At 47.3% G+C, this 11,713-nt stretch overlaps 1 protein-coding gene across 1 annotated transcript in view; it reads left to right on the forward strand.

Moving 5' to 3' along the window:
* Nucleotides 1-11,713, forward strand: part of Sord (sorbitol dehydrogenase) — a 31,653-nt gene extending 19,940 nt beyond the window's left edge. Inside the window, exons 4-9 of the mRNA XM_021180392.2 lie at nucleotides 695-854; nucleotides 3,346-3,464; nucleotides 5,285-5,350; nucleotides 6,388-6,563; nucleotides 9,528-9,649; nucleotides 10,412-11,713. Of these exons, the coding sequence (XP_021036051.1) occupies nucleotides 695-854; nucleotides 3,346-3,464; nucleotides 5,285-5,350; nucleotides 6,388-6,563; nucleotides 9,528-9,649; nucleotides 10,412-10,577 (809 nt within the window). The 3' untranslated portion in view covers nucleotides 10,578-11,713. The remainder of the gene's footprint in view (nucleotides 1-694; nucleotides 855-3,345; nucleotides 3,465-5,284; nucleotides 5,351-6,387; nucleotides 6,564-9,527; nucleotides 9,650-10,411) is intronic.

Raw genomic sequence — 11,713 nt, forward strand, 5'->3', positions numbered from 1 at the left:
AAAAAAAAAAAAAAAAAATTATCTAGAAAATAGAAGATATCTTGTCATCTACCAACAAGAGAATAGCTTAGCTCTCCATGCTGTGCTCCCAGGGTGGAATGGTATTCAGCTACCAAAAACAAAACAAAACAAAACAATTGATCTATAACATGTGTTAACCTAAAAAATGTACTTAATGAAAAGCCAGGTGCACGGAATATACACCATGTGATCTCCATTTTTAATACCGTGTAACCTGCAGTGCTAATCCATAACAAACCAACAAAACCCCAGGTGTTTTGGGGGTTGGAGTGGGAGCTGAGAGGATGAAGGTTCTGAGACACTGAGAGAACTGGGTGTGGCCACACACCCATAATCCCAGCACTGAGAAAGCTGAAGCACAGGGATTGTTGAGAGCTGAAGGCCAACTTGGTTTATAGAGTGAGACAGATCTCAGAGAGATGTCGTGGGGAGGTCAGAGGAAGAGGAAAGGGAGGAGAGGAGAAGGCACCAACAGGTTGGCCTTGTCCACGACATCAGGCTGTTGATGCTGGATTCTCACCCCTGGCCTTGGCCAGTGAGTGAGCATGTCTTCATAGCATTTCTGCCCCTGCTCCTGTTTTCAGAGGTTGGAAAGCAGAACCAGACCCAGCAGGCTTGAGGCTCTGCTTCTTTCTGTTCTTAAATGTGGCACTATCTGTGTTCTTCTCTCCAGGAGATCGGGTTGCCATCGAGCCTGGCGTTCCCCGAGAAGTAGATGAGTACTGCAAGATTGGCCGGTACAACCTGACGCCAACTATCTTCTTCTGTGCCACGCCCCCGGATGATGGGAACCTCTGCCGCTTCTACAAGCACAATGCTGACTTCTGCTACAAGTTAGTGCCCAAAGCCTCACTATAACCCCTGGGAGGCCTTTCTTTTTAGTTGGTTGGTGATTTTTCTTCTAGTTCCTTACAGCAAGCAACTTTTTTAACATACATGCATGCATGCATACATACATATGTACATACATGGGGGGAGAGACTCACTATATAGTTACGACTAGCCCCAAACTCAGAGAGATATGTAGTTCAGTATAACTAGTCTCAGACTTGGAGATCTGCCTGTTTCATGTACCACCACCTGCAGCATAGCAATACTTTTAATTATAAAACATTAAAGGCAGGCCTTTCTCTTCTTGGGGGCATTGAGGGAAGATAGCCAGCCTGGGATTCAGTCTGACTCACAGTGATCTTTCAGTTTAACTTCCCATTATCTGCACCAGTAATAAAACAATCATCACCAAAATCACTTACCTCTTGCAGCCATTCTTGTTATAATCAAGTCCACTGAAAGCACAGAAAGGAAAGCCATAGCTAGGTGTGGTATCACATTCCTTTAATCCCAGCACTCTGGAGGCAGAGGGAGGCTTAGTCTATATGTAGGTAGTTCAGGCCAGCCAGAGTCACATATGGAGAACCTGCTGGTGCAGGGAATGAGTTGTCCTGGGACGCTAAGTCCATTCCCTCCTTGTGTCTTTGGGGAGATGATATGACCTTCTGCGTCTGTTAACCAACAGAAGGCGGGATTAGGCAGTGCATGGGAGGTTATTATTATTACTTCATATATGTGTGTATATAGTCAGGCTTTGCAAGCCTAGTGAATGATGAATAGCAACAGGGTGAGACCCATTGTAGTTGTGTGCTAGGCTTAACTGAAGCAGAAGGAGAAAGCTAACGAACCAAGGCACACCTCACAGCCAGGGTGCAAACCGCCCTTCCCTTGCCTGGAACATTCTTGGTCAAAAAGATACACTTGAGAGAAAAGCAAGGTGCCACATATTGTATCTCGGAACCCTAGGTGGCTGGCATGCCATTCCCTTTACCAACCCAAGTTTTCTTCCAGTCCAGCCTGATCCCAGAGGCAGCTGTCAGCCAGTATGTGGCTTGTGTGACAGAGGCTGAATGTGTCAGGGGCTGGGGATGATCTGCTGGAGCTAATTGAGTTTTTTTTTTCTAATTTTTCCCCTTTTTATTTGGTTTCTCCTCCTCTTCTTCCTCCTTTCTTCGACAAGATCTTACCATACAGTCCAGGCTGGCCTGTAACTGATTATGTCGTCCAGGCCAACATCACACTCATGATGACCCTTCTGCTTTGGCTGCTCAGATTGCTGAGGTTACAGGCATGCACACACAGCTGGCCAGATCTGAGATTTTCTAGTACTCCCTGAAAATTCAGAGAAGAGACAAGCTAGAGATCTTGTGGTGGTGACTGAGGTCAGCATCCGAGACTGCTCTAGAAGAATGCAGGCTATACGGGTTGGGTATGCCTGGCAGAACCCTCAGACTGCGGTCCCTTCCTTCCACCCTCACCTTGGCCTCATTTCTTTTTGGTGTCCTTATGCTACAGAGGTTGGAGAGAGGGGAGAAAAACTTAGCTAGAGCCAATCCTCGCTCTGTGAAGCGGCGGGATGTTGTGTCTGTGAATGTATGTGGTGGAAAGGGGAACTAAGTAAATACTGCGTAGTGGGGAGCCAGCAGGAATGGAATATGAGCCCCAGAGCTGCCTGTGCCCCAAGGCAGGCCAAGCGAGGATAATCAGGACTCCTTGGCTTGAGCCTGGAAATCTTGTCACAGCTTTGGTTTTTGTCTCCTGAAGAATAAAGTGAAAATAAAGCCTGCCCTGCCCTGCTGGTAGTGTCATCCTGTGGACTAGGTGAGAGAGCATCCTTCTTGCCAAGCCTCCCACAAACACTCACTGTCACCATCACGGAATTGTGGGTGCGGTTAAGATGCCAGTGGGCTCAGAAGAGAAATGGAGAACCTAGTGGCAAAGATGATTCAGTGTTCAGTCAGCTCTGTGGAACAGTTCCCACTTCCATCTCAGCCAGTCATGGGGCAGCTAGGGATACAGCTAGGGATGGGGGTGGGTAACAGGGATGCTCACCATTAACTCACTGCTTGGCAGAGTGCATGTTAGAAAGCCAGCCATAGTGTGGACCGCTGCTTATGTGCAGGGGTGGCTTCCTGGGTTCAGTCCCTAGCACTGTTTGAGCCTCACTTTGAACTTCTGAGATAAGCCATTTAACTCTTGCAGCCTAATTTCTTGGGGGGTGGGGAAGAGTGTTATGGGGTAATAGCAACTACACCGAATCATTCTAACAGTGTTATGAGCAAACATATATAATGTGCTCACTTACACATTGCTGTACACGTAAGTCAGGGCTTAAATGTTAATTGATGGTGTAGTGACCTTAGGCAAATACAGTGTAATATCAATGACAGTATTAGAGTAGTATTACTGTGGAATGGCAGTGTAGAATTAATAGGATCATCAGTACCCTGATAGAGTCAGAGACCCTAACTGTGGATGTGGTTTACTTCTTAGGCTTCCTGACAGTGTCACTTTTGAAGAAGGGGCCCTGATTGAACCTCTCTCTGTGGGGATCTATGCCTGCCGTCGAGGTTCAGTTTCCCTGGGGAACAAGGTCCTTGTGTGTGGCGCTGGTAAGAAGCAGAGGGCTCATGGCTGTGTATTCACTGTACAGGAATGTGGGGATCCCTCCCTTCTCTCATTCCTTCTCTAAGAGCTGGGTTTGATGCTAGATGCTTTCTGGGAAGGAGAGGGTTAGCTAGTCTAGTTCAGTGATCAGCACTGGGCTAAATAAAAGAAATGTCCTAGGGGATGTGTTGGCCTGCATCTGTATCTTGCGCATCTGCTTCTTCGCACCTGGAGGCTGAGGAAGAAGAATTTCTGTGTACCCCGGGCCAGTCTGAGGTACACAGTGAGACCCTATCTCAAAAAGGCCAAAGAAATGAATAAATGTCTCTGGGCATGGTAGCAACTGACATTGGATTTCACAGGGAATATAACTCTTTATCATTTTAGCAATAAATAAATCTTGCAATAAATATTGAACCCTTGATATAGCTAGTATTATTAGCTTGATATAAGCTAGTATATGATATTTGCGGTAGTAAAGGGAAGAACTTGGAAGTCACACAAGAGAAATGACAGGCTTGCCCCTCTGCAAAGGAAGTAGGTAGGCCCTGGTCACAGGAGGGAGTCAGACACACACACACACACACACACACACACACACACACACACACACAAGTTCATTCACAGCTCATTACTCATGAGCATGAGGCAGCCACTGTTAATATTTTTGGTACCGAATCAGTTAGCTTTAGTTCTGTAGTTTTTTGTTTTTAAGTGTTTTGCTTTGTTTTTAGCGGTCTAGCTGGGTAATCGATTTGCTTTCAATTCATGATGCTCCTGCATCAGCTGCCTAGCCAGCACAGAAATTCTCCTTCCCTGGCAAGGCTTCCCATGTGGCTTAAGACTTTAAAAAATAGAGTCTTGCTAATGTAGCTTAGGCTACCCTTGAATTTACAATCTTGCCCCAGCCTCCTGGTGGCTGGGATTACAGGGTTTAGGCCACAGAGGCCTATGCTCCCCTAAGCAAAAAAAGAAAACTCTCTGGGCTCAGCTGGTGAAGGTAACTACCACCAAATGTGATGCTGAGCTCAATTCTGGACACCCACACAAAGAAAGAACCAAGTTCTGCAAATTGTCTTCTGACCACCACATGTGTGCCATGATGTGTACATGTGCATAGACACTGTAAATAAATGCAACAAGAAAACCGTGATTCTGTAGATATTTTTAAGTCAGTAGCTGTAAAGTTATTGCATAATAGTCTCTAAGACATTTTAGGTATTCCTAGTGTTTTACTTTCTGGGGAAATACACAAAGTTGTTTTCATGGGGTGATGTACAAAAACCAAACTCAGAAAGTATTCCTTATTGCCTCATGTGGAGCTTTGTCTTATGTTAAAACCACAGTGCCATCTAGCAAGCAAATACCAAGGCAGTGGGTGGGACAACCCAGGGACCCACCTCAAGGAAGAGGGATGCTTGGAAAATGCGACTCACTCTGGGGAGGGGGTGGTATGTTCTTCTGAAATCAGGGTCAGGGAAACACAACTAGACCTTCTGGAGCCTAGTCTCTGGTGCTTTTCAATTCTCTCCAGCAGTGCCTAAGAGAAAGGAAACTTTCTAACTCTGAAGAGTGAGGAGCGGACCAGAATTTACTGCTAGGAAAATGTTTTAGCAAGAGAACAATTCTTCATTTGTGCACATCTGTGTTCATGAAGAGCTGTAAAAATCTTAGCGTGTGCCAGGCAATTGCATAGACACTAGCAACACATGCACAAATGCACACGTGCACATGCACAAAATATAGTCTCTATCTGGGGCTCAGGCAGGGAAAAAGTTGATGCTTTTATTAACACACATACTTCTCCATTCTCTGCTTTGTCTAGGGCCAGTTGGGATGGTCACTTTGCTTGTGGCCAAAGCAATGGGAGCTGCTCAAGTTGTGGTGACTGGTAAGATGGGTTTCTTTTCGTTTTCTTTCTTTCTTCCTCTTCCTCTTATTCCTCCTCCTCCTCTTCTTTTGGTTTCTTTGTATAGCCCTGGCTATCCCTTGAACTTGATCTGTAGACCAAGCTGACCTTGAACTTAGAGATCGGTCTACCTCTGCCTTCTGAGCACTGGGATTAAAGGCATGGCTACCACATCTGGTGGTAAGAAGGTTTTCTTCTGTTTGAGAGGGAAACAGCTGGCCTCATTCTCTGCTCTTGCTTAGAAAGGAAATGCCTTACTTCAAGTTTCAGAAGACAAGAGTCTAAGATTAAGTCATCTTATTAGTTTGGTCTCTCATGAAGGCCCCATGGTAGATGGCACTATAATGACAGGAGCATGTGTTGAAAATGGGACACCAGATAGATCCAGACCCTGGCACTCTCAGAAGAACACTGGTCCCTTTCCTGGGCAGTGGCCCACTGCACAGGTCCCTGCTCTTAAAGGTTTTACTCCCTCAGATCTCCGTGCTGCAGATCAAACCTTGTGTGAACCTTTAAGGGAGAAACCACAGCATGCTCTGAAGTGCAGGTGTCTAAAAGAGCTTCTGCCTGCTGTGTCCTGGGTTCTAGAACTGAAAAGCCTGCCCAGGACTGACCAACTCAGGGCTCAGAAGTAGTGGCTTTTGTGAAAGGAGAAGGTAGCTGTTGTAGAGAGGAAAATGTTGTCCCTCACTCTACCTTCTTAATGCTAAGAGGAGGTCCATGCTTGATCTCTCTGACTACACTTAGAAGGTGAAAATGGTGCATGTGTGTGTGTGTGTGTGCGTGCAGCTATGTAGGACGGTTGTGTGTATGAGGCTGGGTAGAGGTGTTTGTGTATGTAAATGGTGTCTATGAATGTGTGCACATGTGAAGCACATAGTAGGCAGTGTGTAGGGGTGGGGTATGTTAAGCTCGGCAGCTTCACCCCTGCACTGAAGATTGCTGTGTCAGGACTTTTCCGTCCATTTTTGTTTCTTCCTAGTTGGTTACCCATTTGAAATAACTTGTGCTTCCTTTAGATCTATCTGCTTCTCGGTTGACCAAAGCCAAGGAAGTTGGAGCAGACTTTACCATCCAGGTTGGCAAAGAGACCCCTCAGGAAATTGCCAGTAAGGTGGAAAGCCTGCTGGGGAGCAAGCCGGAAGTTACCATTGAGTGCACAGGAGCCGAGTCCTCTGTCCAGACGGGCATCTATGTGAGTGAGCCGAGGACAGCTTGCCAGTGTGCAGTTTAGGGGTGGAGGTGGTGTAGATAGGAAGGGGTCAGCAGGGGGGATATTCTGCCATCAAGCCCCGCCAGGCTGCTGTCCGACCTCCAAGCTGAATCAGCCAACCCCTCTGCACTCCATTTCTCTACCTTTTGTGTGGACTTAAGTTGAGTCCTCATTGAGTCCTAATGGGGTTCAAATGTGAAAAGCAGACACCCACGCCCCTTCAGGATGGGGTTGCTGTGAGTGTCGCACAAGTATTTGGGAAGCTGAGTCATCAACAGGATAAACGGAACTGTGCCTTAGTAGTGGGAAATACCTGTATTGTTTTATTGAGGAAAACTAGTCTTTGAGTCACTGATACAAAGCCACAGTTAATAATTCAGTCACAAAGGTGAGATAAATTTTTCAAGGCCGAAGTTGGTAACTGAGGTGCTGTCTTCCAGAAGTAGGAGCAGATAAGCTGCTCATGCCTGATTTACCCCTCAAGGTCTCACCCCACTAGTAACAGAGGGAGTTGGGGTGGGGGAAGGTGTGGCGGTGATAGAGCAAAGTACAAGGAAAGGAGGAAAAATGAACCTTCCCGGATGTCAGCCCTCTCTGGCCCTGTGAGTGCAATGCCTCTGCGCCTCAGTAAGTTCTGAAATCAGGTTTCCATGGGAAGAGTCCTGGAGGCTGCTTCCAGGTTCTCAGGTTCTAAGTGCCTGGAGTCAGGACCAAGCCCTGTTTGGCCCTACTGCCTAAGCTTTACTCACCGAGGGGAAGGAGCGGAGAAGCAGCTGTGGCTGGGAGGAGCAACTGCTGCTACCTTGAGGACCCCACTGGGCCATGGGGGAGGCTGACACCTCTAGCTGTGACACGCCCACCTCTAGCTGTATAACTCAAATGGCATTGTTGTGTCTCTTTTCTACCAAGACGCTTAGTGTCACAGAGGTAACAGGAAGGATAACATGAACACATGTCCTGTCTTCCAAGTTTCTTCTAGAGTCAATAAACCCTCTGCTTCACCTTCATAGACAATGGTCGCCACATGGGACCTCAGGATGATGAGTCTACTCTCAGGTGTAGTCTCTGGGTACCTCCTGGGTACCAGGCTTTGTTTTAGACACATTGCCAGTTATGGCAGCAAGGAAGTTGTATGTGCCATCTGCAGGTGACTAGCAGGCCAATGATGCCACACCACAGAGGGGGTAGTGAGACTTAATGCACGTGACTGTCCTTCCTCTTCCACCCTGATACTTGAGGACAGATGTTACCTTCCATAGTTGATACTGCAGGCCAGTTGCCAGGCAACCTGAGGATGGCATAGAGGTGAACGTGATCTGAGTTACTCCCCGGGCATGACTCATGTCCTCCTGACATGGTTATGGAGCCTTCACGCAGAAGGTACGGCCACCCCTGCAATGGGTGCAGCAGGCAGGAGCACCAAATACAGACCTACTACCGCCTTCTTGCCTGGGAGGTGACTGTTGTGGATGTAGGTGCCCTTGGTTGGGCACCAACCACACCCACAGTGGGCTGGTAATCTAAGCATTCTTTGGCCTGTGGCTAGCATACTGTTGGCCCTTGCTACTTGGAACAGCCAGCAGGCTCTTCCTCATTGTCTAGGAGGGCAATTCCCAAGTGGGGAAACCATTTTCCTGGAAAAGTCCATTAAGAGTTTTCTGTGACTCAGCTCACAGCTCTGACCCGTCACTGATCCCCAAGAGAGGGACACTGGTGTTTTTTCCTTTGCACATATATTCCTGAGTGGTTTGTAAGAATTTCTGCACTTTAATGAAAACAGAAGACAGCCAAATGTTGAGTGCACATACACGCTGTGTTATTCACGAGGTACTACGTTCAGGGTTGTGCTGCTCAGAGTCACCTCTCTCTCATCTGGGCACCGCAGGCCTCTCCCCATGACGTTTCTTCAGCCTCCCTCAGAAGGGCTGGCTGTGCGCACTCCTGTAGCTCTTCTTCTGTAGCCTTCAAAATGGTATAAGAGCTGCTGCCATGTCTGAGTGACTTGTCCATTTTCCTGTGGCAGGGACCACAGCATGCATGGGGCCAGCACTATTCCAGGGCATCCATGGCGGGTTTTCTTCCTCCTCCCACGTGCTCCAAGGACAGAGTGATTCTCTGGAGTTTAATTTCATGATCTTAGCAGGCACTGGATCTCCAGATAAAAATTTAGGGAAGGGGCTGGTGAGATGGCTCAGTGGGTAAGAGCACCTGACTGCTCTTCCGAAGGTCCAGAGTTCAAATCCCAGCAACCACATGGTGGCTCACAACCATCCGCAACGAGATCTGGCACCCTCTTCTGGAGTGTCTGAAGACAGCTACAGTGTACTTACATATAATAAATAAATAAATCTTTAAAAAAAAAATTTAGGGAAGACAAAAATCCATTATGCCCAGTGCCTTTGAGGTGAAAGACAAAATAAGTCCTGTCAGGCTTCGTGGATGAAGCTGTTTTTAAGCCGTGGGTTTCAATAGCCTGTTTGTGTAGTGGTGTGGATAAAGCTGCTGGGCCACAGAATTCAGTCGCCTGCTTTGTGTGGCGGCTGCAGTTCTCTCCCTACTGTAATGAGCTCAGAGTAGTTCTCTATTTTCATTTTTATTTTCTTGAGATATGGGGGTCTCAATTATATAGCCCTGATTATTGACTTGGCCCTCACTCTGTAGCCCACATTGGTCTTGAATTCTGGCAGCCCGGTGCATCAGCCTCCTTGGTGCTGAGTCTGGCACTGAGCCCCCCCAATAACTGACTGTTCCTAGTGTCTCTTCTCCATAAGCCACTCTTACATTTCTGGATCTTCAAAAGATGGTTTTTTACCTGCTGCTCAGTTGGGTTTGCGTGGTGTGCTGAAGTGTAGTTAGTTTGCCACTGTAACAGGAACCACTTGTTACACTAGTCTGCTCTGGACCTCCTGTATATCCCAAGTTTTCCTGTCCTTATTCCTTCCTTAGGCCACTCACTCTGGTGGAACCTTGGTGATTGTGGGAATGGGCGCCGAGATGGTCAGTTTACCCCTGGTGCACGCAGCGGTGCGGGAAGTGGATATCAAAGGCGTGTTTCGATACTGCAACACGTGAGTATGTTTAGGGTGATCGAAGGTGACCATGCCCAAGACAGGTCCCGTGTAGCCTCTGAGACCAGGAGTCTGTGCATATTTATTCATGAGGGCCATTCCCTGACCACATAGGGCTGTTAAGAGAGAGCATGTACTTCTTCCTCAGAGGGAGGACCAGACAGGGAGGGGGCTTGGATTCTGCACTCATTACCCGAGGCCTTCCTCCTCCTTCATTTGCTTAAGACTTGTTTTCTCCTATTTAAAGCGAGTAAGGGATCCGTCTTGGGGAGAGTTGCTCCTCTCCCACCTCGCACATGCTATACTGTGCCCAGTGTGTGCAACAAGGATGCTGTCTCTGGAGCACACTTCTCAGTGATGATGCCTCTTGCTCCATGCCCTCAGCAGAGTGCCCGCTTTACATTCCACTCTGCCATGCCGGGCTGCTACCTGGTGCAAACAGGTTATCTTGGATTTGTCCCAGGCTACCTCCCTGATGCTTAATTGTCTTTCTGTATGGGCATCTACAGTCTAACTTAGGTCTTCATGCCAAAGAACTTGTAGGTTTTATATGGCACACGTCTGTCCTGGGATGAGAAGCTGGAAACATGGATGGCGTGGCTGAAAATAGTCTCCATACCCTCAGACTGCAGCCCACAAGGCTCCTGTCAGAAGCACTGAATTAGAAATAAATATGGTTGAGCAGTTTCTGAGCTTAGTACTTTGGGGGGACCTGACTCTTTTCCTGAAGGTTGTTAATGGAATATTTGTGATCTCTTACAGGTGGCCGATGGCAATTTCCATGCTTGCATCGAAGACGTTGAATGTAAAGCCCTTAGTCACGCACAGATTCCCTCTGGAGAAGGCAGTTGAAGCCTTTGAAACAGCCAAAAAGGGAGTGGGGCTGAAAGTTATGATCAAGTGTGACCCCAACGACCAGAATCCCTAGATGTGAATTGATCTATGCCCTCAGCCCATTCTCTCAGCATCCAAGGGCTAAATGGCTAGAAGGGGAGGCCNTAAATGCAGAACTTTCTTTTGAATGGTAAAAATAATAAANTCATAAGCGGAGAGCCTTAGAGGAGTGGGCGTGCCTTAAGGACAGAAGTAGGGACACCTTGAGGGACCTTGTAGCCAGAATGAGATGTTTATACTAAGGAAAGTCTAGCACAAAGAGTCTGGCAGATAGGTCCTGGGAACACNCTTTCTCTAGTACCTTCTTTGGGTGAGAAGACAAGCATGCCTTTGTCTATGTTCCACTGTGGNTGCCAGAGAGTGGGGCTGACTTATGAAGAAGAAATGGCTTCATTAACATGGAAGTGGCCCCAGGGCTTAACTTTTGGTCAGCTGTTCAGAGNACAATGTTTCTCTAGTTAAGTGTCATTTATTTGAGGGGGATAAAAGGAACTTGTCTGGACCCAGACAAGGAACTGATCTGGAAGAATAAGATAGATCCCAGATGAGGTACCCTAGCTTACATTCCCCAGATGTGGAAAGTATAAGGGCACTCGGCTCTGCCCAAAGACTACCTCTGTCTCAGCTACTAAGAATTCTGTCCTTACATTTGCAAAGTGGAGGCCCACCTTCCCAAAACTGCTCATTCATGAGCAGGAGCAGTATCGGTTGCTAGGCAACCAGATTTTTTTTTCCCACCCAAAGATCTTAAATCCTGCCTAGAGGGCCACAGGAGGGCTTGCGTTCCCCACTCACAGGATCAGACTCCTCTCCCAGAGTCACTCACAGGCAATTNTTTTCCCATTCCACTCAGTTCTGGCTATCAGAAGATGCTCCCTCTCAGCTGGGTGAGGCTGCTGATAATCTGTTGGATGGGTATCACAGTGTNATTTCATCATGGGGCTTTTCTTTATAAGATTTGGGTCCAAATCACACCCTTTGTGATCTTAATCAAGAAATGCACAGTAACTGGTGTAACTTGGGCTGCAGTCTGTAATCCACCTCTTCAGCTATAAGTAGGGGACATGTGAAAAAAAAAAAAAAAAAGACTCTGCTGGAGAAGATCATGGCCCAGACCTGAGCTTTCTCAAACTGCTTCGCATAATAAACTGTTGATGGTGTCCGACTCCA

Source organism: Mus caroli, chromosome 2, assembly GCF_900094665.2.
Source record: "Mus caroli chromosome 2, CAROLI_EIJ_v1.1, whole genome shotgun sequence".
In the NCBI taxonomy this organism is placed as follows: domain Eukaryota; kingdom Metazoa; phylum Chordata; class Mammalia; order Rodentia; family Muridae; genus Mus; species Mus caroli.